Source organism: Psittacula echo, assembly GCF_963264785.1.
Source record: "Psittacula echo genome assembly, chromosome: 4".
In the NCBI taxonomy this organism is placed as follows: domain Eukaryota; kingdom Metazoa; phylum Chordata; class Aves; order Psittaciformes; family Psittacidae; genus Psittacula; species Psittacula echo.
The window spans coordinates 33,144,216-33,161,197 of NC_137738.1; the positions used below are offsets into that span (position 1 = coordinate 33,144,216).

At 38.8% G+C, this 16,982-nt stretch overlaps 1 protein-coding gene across 1 annotated transcript in view; it reads right to left on the reverse strand.

The window, feature by feature from the left end:
* KIF25 (kinesin family member 25) overlaps positions 1–14,504 on the reverse strand; it is a gene marked incomplete at both ends in the record, with an annotated part of 41,857 nt that extends 27,353 nt beyond the window's left edge. The window contains 7 exons of the mRNA XM_080616888.1: positions 1,723–1,765; positions 3,268–3,356; positions 4,662–4,765; positions 7,508–7,646; positions 9,258–9,374; positions 13,550–13,615; positions 14,430–14,504. Coding sequence (XP_080473014.1) covers positions 1,723–1,765; positions 3,268–3,356; positions 4,662–4,765; positions 7,508–7,646; positions 9,258–9,374; positions 13,550–13,615; positions 14,430–14,504 — 633 coding nt within the window. The remainder of the gene's footprint in view (positions 1–1,722; positions 1,766–3,267; positions 3,357–4,661; positions 4,766–7,507; positions 7,647–9,257; positions 9,375–13,549; positions 13,616–14,429) is intronic.
* Between the last annotated feature and the right edge of the window lie 2,478 nt (positions 14,505–16,982).

Here is a 16,982-nt window from a genome sequence, read left to right on the forward strand (position 1 = left end):
AATCTGGAAAGACAGCCATGATCTAAAAAGCAAAACTAATAAACTCAGCACCTCTATCACAGGTTTCTTTCACCTTGATCTAAAGTTGCCTTTAAATCATAAATACTTGTCTGAGAAATGGTTAATTTGTTTCCAGAAACATGAGCTTTGACTCTGTTGCAACTAAAAGCTCAATAACAAGACAAGCCCCATAATTTTATCTAAAAATTACATATTTATCCTAGCCAAAAGCATAACACTGTGAGGTATTAAAAGCAAAATAAGCAGGCAATAAACACTGTTTTCCTTTACTTTTGTTAGATTAGTCTAAATTGACTGCTTTTTGTAAAGTCAGCGCACTTTTATCCTCCCTCATGAACTTGGGTACTTCAAACAATTTTTTTTTCTTAAAAAATATCCAAAAAAATCATGTTAAGAAATTAACACAAAGACTTAAGGTGTTTGATCAAAACTAGAAAGCAATTTAGCCAAAGAAATGCCAATGCAAACCAACAAAACATTTGAAGTCACTGTGGTGTTTTCCAAATACAGGAACTTAGTACCTTGCAAATTTTGTTTACCAGACAAGTCCATGCATACATGTATTTTCCTGCAATATTCCATAAGGATTTTTAAACATGAGAACAGGTTAGCATATTGAAGGTTACCAGACCACTATTTCATACAAACTGGAATTCATAAACTGGCATAAGCAAGCATACACTGCTTTGCCTGTAAGTATATAGATACTGTAATATATCAGTCATCTATATTAAATAATCCAAAACCTAAATATTATCTAATTTAATCTTTATGAATAAAATTTAACAGGTCAGAAATGGTCATGGCATTTTATAGTACAAAAAATGGGTCATGACATCCAGAATACATCTGTCATTATAGATTCCCGATTTTAAATCTGGTGTATCTACTCCTTAGCTGAGACTTCATGTGCTCTATTAGTTTCCTAATTGGATATATATACATATAAGTATCTACTTTATGCAAGAGCGATCTGCCTAATGAAGCTACAATTTGGGAGATTTAAATGCATAGAGCATTGTAGGTCACTTCAGCAATATTTTAATCACGATACTACTGAGGAGCATTTGGCTAATCACCATGTAAGTAACAGTGAGCAGTAACTAAGAACATTGGCAGCAAAGAAAATTAAGCCCTAAGTTAATATTTTGACCTTAGCTCACGCTACTGTGCCTTTTTAAGTTTTATATCTTGGTAATGGCCTCCATTAATGCTGGAATGTCACCTGGATTTGCAACCTCAATGCTCATTCTCCTTCATTTCATGCATCTAAGCCAGAACACTTTAATATGCTTGACTGCAGTACCACATAGGCTGTTGTGACTCATGAGATCCCGTGTTTCTCTCCTAATGCATGAGATGCCTTGCAATAATAAAATGAAAAAAGCCTGACATAATTTTAGAAATCGTTACAGCAAATACAAGTGGCTCCAAGGGACTGACTGCAGGAAGTCTGAAGCGGTTTGACTACTGCAAACATACAACCTCCACTTCACGGGTGACTGCACCAGCAGAAGCACCAAGCTATTACTATTACAAAGTGTTAGGATGAAAATAGCACAGATCACCTGCTATTGCACCCATGGGTAATGAAAGCTGGGCAACGCTTGACAACAAAGTACCCACGGCCCACGTGTCCCTCTTGTTTCTCTGTCCTAGTGTCTGTGAACGTGCTTTTAAATTTTACCATCAAATACTCACATCATCAGCTGCATATGCCACTTCTTCTGAAAAGTTTCTTTGCCTGTAAAGGAAAAAAAAAAAAAAAAAGCCAGTAAGGAAAAGACCAGCACCTTTCAGGCCAAACATTACATTTAGGTAAGGAAAGTCAATGCTCAAAATGTCTGTGAGCTGCACACTGTCCCGAAGTATATACTAACACCACAGTTCATTGTGAATAAAAGAACAAATTAAAGTGCAACCAAGCAAAATAATCTGCTTAAAAAAAGAAATGTAGAACAAACCCAAGTAAGACTAAATCACATGCAAGCCATGCTTTTATTTTGAGATTGTAATGTGAGCTTGTAACAAGTGGCTTTCACTTTAGAATATTAAAGTGAAAACACCCTCTTTTAAGGTATTTGTCCCTGTTCTTGCATCTATTACTAGCCCCAAAACTGACTGGGATTGCTGAGGTGTATAAATGCATTCATGTATGCAAGTGTTTTGAGAATCAGTCCTTAGTTTTTTACAACTACGTTTTAGTTAAATTACTTTTTGATATATTAAGAAGAGTTAGTCTTAATGATTGTTTGTTTGGCCTAGTCCATCCTGTTTGACACTGCATTCAGCGTCTGACTGCACTATTCCATAGAGCAATAAAAACAGTGAGCGGATTCCTTCCCAGCTATAGCAAAGCATAGGTCAATGCAAGTTTCCCCTTCAGGCTCCTTGAAATTTCTGTCTACTCTTTTTGATGTTGTTTTAATTAAAACAATTCTATATATTTTTTTAAGATTTTCCAAAAATTAATAAACTTTAATGCACTGAATGTACTCTTTCAGAATTACCAGCCAGCAAAAGTAAAATAAAACCCCAAATCAGTTATTTACTGATAGAGCAAATGATAGTGTTACTGGTTTCTAGCCACCACCTAGATTTGCCCTTTTTATTTTCTCTCCGTTTCAGTCTCTTCCCTCTTTCATGTTGGTCATCTATGGAGAATTCAGCTTGTTATAGCACATACTTGCATCTAATCCCTCTTCTCCTTTTGGATCTTGGAATGTTTTGTTTTGACACTTCAGTAACAGTAAGTGTATTATGAATTAGGGATGCAGAGCCAAATTACACTGAAATAGAATTACCAGTGTTTGTAAAGACAGAAAATATGTTCTACAGCATAAAAAAACAACTGTAATGCTGAGTGTGTTTCTTTACCCAGGTCTTCTGACAGTTATTGCATTATAGTATCCCAGAATTTGTATAGGATTGTGAATATACTCTAAACTGATTGCAGCTGTGCTACTTCTGCAAAGCCAGGGGGGTAATCCTGGCTTGGCAGAATGGCTATGGCTTTCTATGCAGATAGACACACTTTTAGACAAGTGGATGAGATTGGCTAAAGCCAATTTAGCAGGAGAAAGAAAAGGAAAATGCAGTTAGTTTTTATGATACCATCATCATCTCCCTACATGCATAAAACCAGAAAAATCAATAAGACAGTTGTTCTCACATACATATAATTATTGTTTTCTCTGTATATTAATTACAAGTCAGCTAAGATCCAACACAGCCAAAATAAATTACCTATCTTGTGATACCAAATGCCCAGCAGCAGTATCAAAAGGTAGCAAAGGTCGGATCCTGCAGTGGACTCTGATATTTCCTCTAAGTTCCTAAGGTTAGAATATTAAGACGTATTTAACACAAACTACTGGAGAGGGTGAATACACTGGAATTTGTGAAGCAGACAGGAACATGTTAAGGAAAGCAAGTGTTTACAACATCACAGCTTTAGTCTCTGTGGAGAGAAAAATAGCATCAATATCATTTGCCTTGAGAAGTTAGGAAAAAACACTTGAAGAATTATAGGCTCTTCAGAGCTCGGAATGGTGTAGCCCTCTCCAGTCTATGTGGCAAAAAACCCAACCAACCAAACAAGAAAAGGGCTTTCAATCTGAGCCATCTTCCTTTCTTCAGTCTCCTTTTTACTTGAGCTTCTTCTATTAACTCAACATACAAGATTACACACTCCATTTCTCTTCCATCAGCCCTGAGGAAGATGTAGAATATAAAATATTTTGTAGTTTTTCCTCTCCACTGTGTGTTCTTACATGACTAAAAAGCCAGTAACTAATTTTTCTCTGCAGGCTATTTCAGACTTCAGTTTATCTGACCTGGTTCTTCCCTTTCTTTTTGTTGGTGATCAGTTCTTCTCATTTTATATCAGTGAAAACAGCTTGCCTGTAATGGCTAGTGATCACTGGCAATAACTCCCTGCTGCCTTGTGGAATAGCCTTTCCATAAATACAAGGCAGAGTTTGGAAACTAAGTACTTTTTAACAGAGATTCATTTTCCCAGAAAGAAGAACTTAAAAGAATTTTGTTCGGGGGGTGGCTTGTGTTTCTAAAAAACCACACAAATGTCTAGTTTTGGGGTTCCTGAATCAGGCAACCCAAAACTAGACATTTGTGGGGTAGGGAGGAAGAGTAAAGTTAAAGGGCAAAAAGAAAAATCTTAATTCCAAATGAACCATCACTAACAGCAGAGCAGGATACAGCTATGGCAGAGCAGGATATAGTTATGGCAGAGCAGGATACCGAGAGGCATACCTGGAAAAATAACACACGATGATTTTGTAATTTCAAGTTGATCATTTTATGAATTCTGAAACAATTTCAGAAGCTGCAAATTTAGAGAGGAGGATGAAGAAACTCGAGTTTTGTCCACTATTCAAAATGGATGATACTCCTTAAGGCAATATGTTGCACGAGTGCATTTGGAAGATGCTTGTGTAAAAAGAATGGGGGTGGGATTTATTGTAAGACAGATGGGCCTCAGCAGAGAAATGTATTATATATAAGACAGCTGGGGGAGGCGATATATTCATTTAAAGTACATTCATTAGTTTTATTGGTGAGGGAATTGTGAGCATAATTACAACAAAATAAGACAATTATCTGCCATTAAATATACTTACAACTAAGCTGTTATGTAGAGCTCTCCTCTTTTGCTTTTCTTTCTCATATCTCTCTGTCAGCTCTTGTAGAGACTGCTCAAGATCAAAAGCTTTTATCTGAAACACTAGAAGAAAGCAGTTTCAAAGAACTGAACTCTGTTACTTCACGAAATGAATTTTTCAGTAGCACCTCATGAAATACAAGCATAAACCTTTTTAACTTCTACCAAACTTTAAGTAAGACGGTTAGTTCCTGGTTTACTAGACTTGAATAATCCCATCATACTTGTTGCTGTGTGAAGTTACAGATAATTACTACAGGTATATATGTGAAATCTTGAAAAACAATCAAAAATACAAAATATTTAAAGGCAGTTCAAATGCTTTGATTTAGTTAATGTTATGAGTCAGTGAACCTGAAACCTGAACTTGAAGCAACCTGCTTCTAAATGGAACTGTCACTTGCAAGGCTCATGACATATTTGCAGATTATTAGATTCATGCCAGCTAACTTTACAAGAAGTTAACCTATCATTTATCCTCATTTACAGTGCTACTAATCCTGTAAAACAGCTATAAGGATCCCCCTTTGAGATAGGTGCACTCACTTCATGAGTAGGATTCCATTAAAAAGATTGATCTTTCGAACCCCAGAAAGTCTGCTTCACAAAACCGAGGAGAGCAATATGGTCATTACAAAATCCTTCTGACTTCACAAATGGTTATATTTCATTACAATTACATGAACACTGAGCAGGCCTAAAATGAACACTCAGCCCAGAAGGCACACCATGTGACTGTAAACTTGCGTAAAAAGCGAGATTTTAGGAACTCCAGCGGGATATCAGTTCCTCCAGCAATTAATTAGTGAGCAGTTTGAAGATGTAGAGTATCAGTCAAAACCATAGTCTGAGAACTGAGTTAGCAAGATGGCCACCAGTCTCAGTATGCGCCTTTCAAAGAAAGGAACAGACTTAAAATCTCAGCATGTCACACCTATGATTTATGGTCTCTGGTATAGACTAAAAATCTGATAAATTCAAGGGACATTTGTCTACATTTGAGATTTCACAGATCTTATTTTTGTAATATACATGCTGTCAATAGTTGGAGAATCAAAGTCTAAGAGTTTCACTGAGAAAACTCACTCAGAAAAATGTGGAGTAATACTAGCACGTCTTTGTTTGGAGAATCACATGCAAATATGTTACAATAAACTGTCAAAGTGATTTGTACAGTCACTGACCCCTAATCATACAGTATTTTTCAAAATAGGAGATTAGAATCCATTGATTAAATAATCTCCATAATATGCATCTTCATTCATAAATTTGTGTACACACACTTTGAAGTCTCTTGAATAAGAGGTAAAGCAACACGTGCTAAGGATACTCTGCCTTTTTTGAGTCTTGAAACTAAAAAACAAAACCTACTCTATTTCAGTACTTAAATGGCCTCTTAATGAGGACTCTGAGAAGCCCACTGGACATTGTATGTCCAGTTTCAGTTAACTTAAGCCCTAATTACTCAATATTTTTTTCCTAACTAGCCCTCCTATGGTGAAGATGACTATGAAAACAGAAATCAGCCTTGGGGCTTCCTAATTTGACACCAGGGCTTTTAAGCAGAGGGGTGAAGGACAGCAATCTGCAGAGAATGAGTCAAGCTGCTGCATTTAGCAGATGGCATATTGAGATTTGTAAGAGTGAACCATGAGTTTTAATGTCCATCTTTTGTAAAGCTTTACATGAAGCACAGAAAAATTTCTTTAACAGAAGCTTCACAAGACAAATTTTCTAATGCACCAATTATTTCTGAACTTTCAATTTTTCTGGAAGTGGAGTTATATAATTATAAAGACTTACTTAGCATTTTCCTAGTTTTTTGCTTGGCATCAGCTGCAAACTATTCAGAAGTTGTACTTTGGTCCATAATGTAGAGGCAGCCTGGGTTCATCTGGTTTTAATACTAATAACCTGCTCTTCATTATTCAAGAGAAGTAGTCACTACATGCCTGCAGCCATTATAGACATCTCTTTGCCCATCTCATTGACCTATATGGAAACTTTCTGGGAGATGGGAATGATGTTTTTTTTGTTTAAGCATCACTGAGCACAGTTAGACTCTTCATCAATAATTAGACTAACAGTTGTAGAAGAGTAATGGCTTGCAAACATGTTCAGAATTGTTATGTTTCTTTAATTGACAGTCCTGGTTAAGGAGCTTTTCATCCCCTCCCATTCAATGCTGCACCAAACCTACTGCTGTGCTCACACAACTGCTTCCAGAGCCAGGTGAACCTCCATCCTGGATTAGCTCCCTGATCTGCGTGTGGTCACATGAACAGTTACATCAGCATAATGGAAAATCTAGTGCGCGGATTTTGATTTGCAAGAAAAATTTTCTCTATGACACACTGAAATATTAAGAATCCAGTCTGTTCTAATTTCAGACAGTATTTTCAGAAATCTCTGAAATCACCAGAGTCCTTTTCTGGTACAATCAAAAGCAGACAAATCTCAACTAAAGCAACACATTCTTTCTTCAGCTATTCTAAAATAGTCAAGATAACAAGCCTGAGAATTTCAGATTTAAAATGTTACAGCTGAGCCAGCTCAGCAGCAGTCTAGTAGCAGCTGCAATCAACACAAAAACTAAATCCAAATTATCAGTCATAACCTCTGCAGATTTATTTGTACTCTAATGCTTCAGAACTCCTTGCTGATCTAATGTCAAACAAAAAAACAAGTGTTACAATTTCAGTGACTCATTTCTCAAAAATCAAACTCGACCTTTTAACGTTAGTAACATTTAACAATTACATTGTTGGTGCTACATATTTGAAATATAAGTGTAATGAGCCTTACTTTGCACTGCTTCATTTTGCAGCTGTATCCCTTGGACTGCTGTCAAAACTTGGTAAAGGTAAGTCTTGCTTTGACGCTGAAAGTCTTTTGAAAGTTCAAGAGTGAATGAACGGAGGCTCTTCAGGTCACGCTTAAGCCTCTTCTCAGCAAGAACAAAAAATACGTTATTAAGACACAACAGCAGCAGTTAAAGAAGAATCAACATAACACCACCACAGATAATTATGGTGAGATATCAGTGTCAGGAACAACCCTCTAGTTGGTGAAGCAAAGTCTTTAGTCTATCTTTAAGCATGTTTAGAGAAGAATCCTGCAAGGTATTTAGCAATGCATTTCCTAAAATATTCAGCAAGGCTTTATGAATCCTTACCATGTTGTGGTACATGCTTCGACCATAACACAACTTCAGTTATAAATAAGATTCTTTCTTATTTTATCAAAAAAAAAAAAAGTGTGCGTGAGCATGTGTGTGTTCCGTCCACTTATATGACATATCCAGAATTACCAATGAAAAATTGTGATTCATATATCCCTTACAGCATTCATTTTCCACGCTTTGATTGGGAGGTACTTGCTAAGCTTCACTGTAAGTAATTTCTTAAATAAGCCTGTTTAAGGCCTTTCTATGAGAATAGCCATATTCCGTGGCATTTTATTTTTCCAGTGCGGGTACAGACCTTGTATTAATAGACTAATTTCAATAATAAAACATAATTTAAACTAAAAGGAGAAAAATCACTGCATCTCTCACTCTCAAAAGCCACAACATAGAACTGGGAAGAAGTTTCAGGTTTTTGTTTTGTCTTTTACTATGGGTATGGCATTACCATTAATCTAGATTTTCATTTGGAGAGCTTTGCTCTCTCACCTAACATTTATTGATCTTCAATAGCAAATCATCTCAGTCCACTGTTACTGCATCACAAGCAGTTCTGCTGCTCTAGCTAACCTAAAATGTAAAATACCACCACAAAATTTTCTGAGCAGAATCACTGTAATTAGAACAGAACAGTTGGAAGGGAGCTACAACAATCATCTAGTCCAACTATGCTACAATTACGCAATGTCCTTCTGCCTGTTAAGAATCAGCTTTCTTTCCCTAGGTACTTTTCATTTATTTTATACAGTCATTCAGTGCTGCCTTGAGAAAAGCTGTCATTTGTCAGTGTCCCTAAAAGGATTTCACTATTTCATGGGGTAACTTAAGGATACGTACTTCAAAAAAGGAAAATAATATGGCACTGGCAGAACAGTTTCAGTCTCTTTCATGCAAAATTGAGACAAGCTGAGTGAGCATAGAGCAAACTACTCCCTTTGGTGCGGTCTTGCCAGACCAAAACTCTCAGTGAAATCAATGGAGCTCTCCAATGCTTTTACAAAGGATCTGGTTAAATTATATCACAACTACTGTTTCTTAGGGGATGTCCATATGATAGTCAAATCAGGGATTGCAAGGTTTTGATTATACAAATATCTAGCTCAGATATTGACAGCACCCATACAAAGATCCTGGAGCTCAGAAGCAGCTACTTCCACCAGCTTCTCGGGTGACCTTGCAACCTATTGCAGCAAAACCACTACAAATTTTAAGCTAACTCACGCATGGCCACACCTTACTGCAAGCACCGCTGTGAATGCAGTAAAACCACAGATCACGTTCATATCTGACCGTTTCCTGAGTTTTACTATATTTGATAACCATGTAAATGTTCAGGACATAGATCATGCCTACATTACTAAACGTCTTTACCTTTATTGCTCCATACATCTGGATTACAACAGAACTTTTCTGCAATTTCTGCTGCTGGCTATGAGCAGAGTAGAGCTGCAATACTTCATTAGTGCTTCTTCCAGCCAACCCTTGATACTGTTTAAATAAAAAAACACCCAAATCAGCTAATAATCACTTTAAAGTGCTCATGTTTTCTGTGGCATTCTGTCCCCTTTGTCCCTGTAAATATTTTTAATTCAACTATCTGATCACATATGATATTGTAAATACATAATTTCTTTGCTTTTACCTTTTTCTGAGTCATGTGAAAGTTGCCTCACCTTGAGGCAACTGGCTAACATCACAACATTCTACTTCCTTAAGGTGGCAAACCTCAGCAGCAGATTACTAACATGCGTTTGCAGTACCTAAGACCTCTTACTTTTCCTGAGGTCGATCTGCATGGTTAAAACTCTGCCCTCACTTAGGGGAAAGGGCTGGTTACACAGCTGATTTAAATGTCTTCTGGTAACTACATTCAGTGCAGGAAGGTCTCTGAAAGGACATGAAATAGAACAAGGACACATATAAACACATTTTAGCTGCTGATGTCCTGAAGAAGGTGGTAATACACAGCCCCCAACTTAGTGTTCATTGCTCTAGCTTTCTGCTAACACCAATTCCATTACATTTTGCAAAGTTGCCGGGGTGCAAAATGGTGCCAATAAAGCACTAAGCTGTGTCTTCAGTGATCAAAGCAACCAAAGCAACTTCTACAGGATGTGGAGAAAAATGCTTTCTAATAATCTAAAATTACTTACTATGTAAAAGCAATTCTTATGGCCAACTTTTTTGAGATGTTGAAATAAAAAAATATAGAAATAGGGCAACTTTAAATACTGAAGGTCATGAACACAAAAAAGATCTCTGTAGAGTACTTGTGAAATTTTGTAATATGACAGAATCGGTATTATATGACAAACTGCTTTAATATGACAGAATCTATATTATATGACAAACTGCATTTTCATCATTTACTGACAGTCCATGTGCTTAAAATGAGCTGCAACTTCTTCACCTACTTTCCCCTGCCACCTGTTGACATCTATCCTTAACTAGTACTAATAGCCTCTTTCTTTATTTTTGGAATGCCCTTATCGCTAGCACAGACATATTTCCTACTTTATTCAGACCATAAATTCCATGCCTGCATTTCCGTGTTATTTAAATTAACAAAGCATAGAGCAGTACAACATAAAAGTGCTAAATCTACTTACATCATCTGATAATGGTAGGTAAAAAGTAAATACTTAATTGCAGTTTAACTACAGATGATACCTGCAAAAACAACAATACAACATTGTGGCGCTGTTAAAATAGAGAAAGATTATATTTTCCAAGAAAAGTACTTCACTTATCTAAACCAACCTTTTCATGTGGCTTTTTTCACCTTCACAAAGCATGCATTTTCTATTTAAAAGTGCAACTGAAGGTTCTGCACAACTACACACCTTAGCACTAATATAAAGAATTGTCTCGTGGAAATCATATAGCAGAAAAAGATTATTAAAAAAACAAAAACAAAGCACCAAAAAAAAAACCCAAACCCAAAACACCACAACCAAAAAACAATTCCTCTTTTTTTTTTTTGTTTTGTTTTGTTTTCTTACAGGCTTTAAGCTCCCAGACATTGAGAGTGATTCTATAGAGTGTTCACATGTTCTTTTCCTTTGAGGATTTTCAGGAGTCCAGTTACTGAGAAACAGTATTTACAAATATACTTGACAAAAATGCACACAAGTAGCACACCAGAATTAGTAGGTCTAATCACATGTGAAAAGTTAAGCATATATATATAAGCAACCGTAGTACGCAAGCCTTACTGTTAAATAAGCTTAAGCTAGTTAAAACCTACTTTTAACATCTGATACATTTTCCACCATCTGCACGGGGTCCCCCTGACCCCACATTTTGCTCAACATGAACAATAAAAGTAGAATGGTCTATCCTACTGTCACTGCAGTTAAACTCTCATCACTTCCACTATAAAGTTTATCTTTACTGCAAATGCTGCCTTGGTTTTGAGGTTTTCTCCATTAAATAGTTTTAGCATTCATCAGACTTGTCCCAAGGCCAGAACTTGAAAATCTGTGCTCGTGCATAACAGGCAAAAAAAACTACTATAAAACTTTTTATAGTCAGCTTTATTATAAACAGAAGTGAAACTGAACCACTTAATAGCATTCTCCAATGTAAAATATCAGTTCTGCAATTGGATCCTTTCTGGCAGACTTGGCTTTATGTATGGAAGGCTGCAGGATCAGGACCGGAAAGATCAGGAAGGCTGCAGGATCAGGACCTCAAGGACTGCTAATGAAAGCAGGGGGCACGCTAGTAGACAAACACATTTCCAAATAGGCAAAAGCAGATATACAGAGAAAGAATCTGCCGCCTTATGTTCAGTAACAACCCTTACAGTATGCTGTCAAGATTAAAATATACTGGACTGCAGAAAACAGTGGCAGTGCTAATATCTGTTATTGTCTTAAGCAAGGAAGGGAAGGTCTACAGCAAGAGGTAACATTTTTATTAGCCTGATACAACCCATAGGCAAACATTTACACTGCAAATTCTAATTTATAGCTATCATCATAAGTTTGTCTTCACAGCTGCCTAACGCCCTTCAGCCAAAATGAATCCAATTAGCTTTTACAAGTTAGGAATAAGACCTCTGTTAACCCTGGTCACTGTGACTGAACTTCTTACAGCTCAATCGTTCAGGCAGCTTCACCAGCAGATCTGAAGGGTCAGTGATCGATAGCTGAGGGCAAGCTCTTTTTTTTGCCAGCATAACTGATGAAATACCAGGAGATACGGCACAACATTGTGTAACCTTAAATTCATCTATTTAAAATTAGTGTTCTTTTTAAGAGACTCTTCAATTGAGGTACAACTATTTCACAGATGTCAGTTTAGCTCATGCTTTCACATTGCTGGGGCAAATTAACCAAGAAGAAGTGAAAATCTATTTAATAACCACCTGATTAGAAACATCAGCACAAGGTTAACTGCAGAGTATTTCCATGGATCATTTCACATTGTTTCTGAGTGATGGTGGTAACACTGACACGCTTCTCATGTGTCTGTAGGCGCTCGTATCTTTCAGCACATTTTTCAATAAACTGAAACAGTGCTGGAAAATGACACCTTGGAAAACAAGGTTTCATTATCTAATATTCATATAACTTCTTCCTACATCTAATGCACCTTACTGATGAGAAAAATTTATTTCTTGTGCTTGTGAGAATAAAATAAAAAAAGATAAAACCCATCTGACATATTTAAGGTCTTTGGTAAATATTATAAAGCAGAACAAAAATAATAGCAATGTTTTCTCAGAATAAATGCCAGTATTCTTCTGTATACCTAGCAAAACTCATTTCAGATGTACCATCTGCTTCCAGTCAGGCTTTGAAAAATGCTAAATCCACTTTTATCCACAGGTGTTAACAAACCCACAGGGAAGGCAAATGGCTTTCCTGAGGTCACCCAACCATCTAATGTTTCAGCCCAGATTAGAAACTCTAGGCCAACAGTCCGTATCACAACTAATACAGCTGGCTCTACTCCAGCAGTGTAGATCAATACTGAAAATTCTTTAGATCTCGGAAATCCTACCTTTGAAGACCTCAAACATTATTACAGGCTGTTCCTTGTTTCAGTAATGGTCTAGGAACAACATATGTTTCTGTAGAATGAGATAAGGAAATGAGGGCATCCAGTTGTTGCTGTGCGCTCTGTGACCGACTTCTGCAACAGTACCTTGCATTTTTCACACAAGTGTAACACCAGTGCTATGAAGGCATGCAAAAGAGCATCTCTGGTAAGTCTACTGTTAAAAAAATTTCCTTTTCTGCACTCTAAGAGCAGTCCTTTTTAAAGCATGATCCTAATTATGTCTAAAAAGTATTCCTTCAAAATCTGCCTTTGACTCTCATACATTTCCCTGAAAGCAGAAAGCAGTATTCCGTATTTAACGCTAGCAGAGCCATTCCCTCAGTTCACTTTTATAATTGAAACCAACAGCAATAATTTAAATGCATGCCAACTTCTAGTTAATGAGTCTATTGTTACTGTTACAATATGTAACAACATCTTGTTACCATTTATGATTTATATGTAAACAAATAGAAACAAAGGAATGCCGAGCCTTGATCCCTTCACAGATTTCCCCAACAGGTGAAGAGTTCAAACCTTGAAAACAGGAGGCAGATTTCAGTGCATTTCTTATTTTCGTAGGAATTCTTCCTGGACAAACAAACAATAATTACCTCTGCAAGTTTTAGATGGAGAGCAGCATTTTCAGTTTCCAGGACAACTATTCTTTCTTCTTTGGCCTAAGGAAGAAAACCCACCCAACACCAGAAAGTAAAAATGAAGTAACTATGAGTTTGATGGCTGCTATTATGATAGTTTTTATTATTATATTGCTCTGTTTGTCAGGTTTCTCAGCCTTCTGAAATGACAGGACTACCTCCCCCCAATCTCCTCAGCACAGTAATATTTGTCTATAAGCACATAAAAGTCAGGATAAACTCTTTAACACCTCTTTGTTTCCTGACTCATTTTGCCTGCTTGCACAGAAATGCATACGTACAAGGGTTTAACTGCCATTGTTTTATAAAACCATCTCCTGGCATTTTTCAGATCTATGGCCTTTAGAGAAATTCTAGTCACAGAAAAGGAGGTTGGAAGGGCCCCCCGAGGATCCTCTGGTACAACTTTTCTAGGCAAAGCATGACTTAGACTCGATGTCCCAACACCCTGTCCAGCTCAGAACATTCTAATTTGTTTATAAACAACCACAAAGATGTCCACTTCCAAGGCTGCTCTGTTGGAGATCTCCAACGGCGTGGCAGCAAGACTATTCCTCGGTGCAGGTGCTGTCTCACAGAGGCATGCCCGCTCTACCGAGGAGGACTCCTCACAGTTCTGAAGCCCCATTTCCAGCCCAGCTCGAGGTGAAGCAGCCTCTCTCCTGCCGATCCCTATAGGCTGCTGTATTGAGGATTCCCGCCCAAATGTTAAGCCTAGAATATACGCCTTTAACACAAGCGGCCGGACGGGCCCCGCCACCTCCCGCAGTGTCCCGCCCTGCCGCTCCAGAGCCCGCCCATCGCCTCCCCTCCCGCCGCAGTGGCGGGGTCTCACTCGCAACCGCTGCTCCAGCTGCCGGAGGCGCTGCGCCCACACGGAGCCCGGGTCCAGCCCTCTCCGCGGCCGCATCGTTCTCCCCGCTCCTTCGCCGCGGCACAGCAGGGCCGAGCGAGGCCCCAAGGGGATTTAAACTGGCCAATGCGGGACGCAGCTGGCGTGGCCGCCATGGTGACAGGGCCCGCCTCCTTCCCCGCCCAGCAGCGTGCGCCAACTGCGGCCTTTAGGCGCTTCAGCCGGCACGGAAGTATCCCCCCTTCGGCTGGGTCACCTGGGATAAGTGGTCTCGGCCTCTGAGTGGGATTAAGGATTAGGGTAGGGAGGGGACAGAAGGGAAGCCTGGCGCTCTCTAGGTCTGAGGTACTGAAAGATTTCTCCTCAGAGCACTGGTTCCCGGAGGCGCATCGCGTTGAGGGGCAGTGGCCACAACAAAGGGGGAGGAGGAAGCTTATTGCTCCTATTCTGGGTACAGGATTTCTTCCCGGAGCAGTTGGTGATGTGTACTATGGGCTAAGGCTGAAAAGGCCACAAAGAAGATTAAAGGATAGGAACATCTGTTGTTGGGGCTGGGGGAAAGAAGGCTGAAGGGGAATCTGGTCACTGTGTAAATACCTGATGGAAGGCTATAAAAACAAGAGAGCCCAATGACAGTACCAGAGGCAGCAGGTACAAACTGAGATGTGAAACTTCATCTGAACTTTAAATACTTCTTATTGTGAGAGTAGTCAAACGCCAGCACAGGTTGCCCAGTGAGGTTGAGTCTCCATGCCTCCATCCTTGGAGATAATCAAACCCCAACTAAGCAGAGCTCTGACCTTGGGCTATGTAATACACCGAGGTCCCTTAAACTGCAACTATTTAGTTACCCTGTGAACAAAGCCAGTGCTAGTCTTAGGAGATGGACAAAGCCTGCAGGTCCAGCTGCTGTAAGAGCCCTAATTGGCTGCCCCAGGTGGAAGCTATTCATTCAGGCTATGGCAGGGGGTCTCACATTAAGGTGGATGCTATACACGTTAGTAATACTACTTAGTGCTCTACTATATTGCACTGAAAGATTAACATCTTAAAAGCAGTCACAATACTATTTGGCTATTAAATGTGAACATAATACCAGATACAAACATGTCAGCTTTTTGGAAGTGGGAAATAATGCTATTTTTGCACTAGAGTTTTGGTTGTTTTTTTGGTTTTGGTTTTGTTTCTTTTTTTTTTTTTTAAAACCAAAGCCAGCATCATAATTACGAAGGAATCCAGTTCTGCAAAACAGCAGTGTCAAGTTACCGTCTACTAAACATGGCGAATGCGCTCTCACACAGGCAGTAGAAAATCCAAAGGCATGCAGCAGTGGATTCTCCATGTCTAGCACAAAAGGGATAGCAATCCTTTACAGAGGAACCCCGATGAAGCCCACCTGTCACACACCAAACCAAACATTCCTGTGCAGCTCTACCAACTGTCTTGGTGATACTGTAACTTCCTCCCACAAACTGTAGCCTCAGTCTAAAGCCAAAAAACCTCAACAAATTGGCTGGAAGCTCCTCAACAGTTCATCCTTGCAACTAGTTCTGTATCGGTGGAAAAATGAGAACTGACAAATTGATACAGGCTTCAAAAAAAAGAGAGTTCCAAAGTACTGTGACACTGTGGATGTTAGGAGATGTTGGCACTACGTAAGGCAGCCAGGTTTTTATCAACATCTGCTATTTTGGGAAGAATAAGTTTAGTAGCTTGAGGGGTATGATTCACAATTCTTGACACTGAGCTGTGATTTTTAGATGTAATGCTTATCCTCTAGCAGCAGCAATCAAGTCAGAACAGTTCCAGCAGAACTCAGCTTTATCTCAGAAAGATCACCTCTGAAGTGTAACGGTTGATCTCTGCCTCACTGTGGATTTTACCCACTATGAATGATATTAAGAATCTGGTTTCTGTAGGCTGTGACAGAGAAGACTTAATTCACTATCATTCTGACTTTGAACTAGGAACCTAAAACTGAGCAGCCCCAGACTACTCTTATTTAGTTATTCCTCTGTGCACAGCTGAAGGTTAGGTAGTACTGAAAACTCAATCCCCTCTGTATAAAAAAAGTGAAACCAATAAAACACACCACCACACCACACACCCCCAATTACAGTATGATCTGTCACTCACTATAATAGCATTTTCCTTCTATTTCCAAAGCAAAGGGGAAATTGCTTGGTGCATGGGGAACAAAAAAAGTCTGTCAGTGAGATCTAGGCAAGAAAGGAATACAAAATCCAGCTATCTGCTGGAAATGCTGCACGGCTGTGTTCCAAGCGTGCCTGTCTACACTGATTCTCTACTTTGAAGAATCTTGGGTTTTTTTCCCCCCTCCAACTTCTGCCACCTAGATCCCATCTTCCCCATGCAAATACAGAGCCCTGCCTTGGTACAGATCTTTCTGGGGAACCAGAGGGCCAGAAATACAATGAAAATGCCTCAATCCACTTTTAACTCTTAATTTGAGCATCAGTGGTGGAATATAAAGCTTAAGATACCACTAAGGAAGCATTGTCTTGAACACTTCTG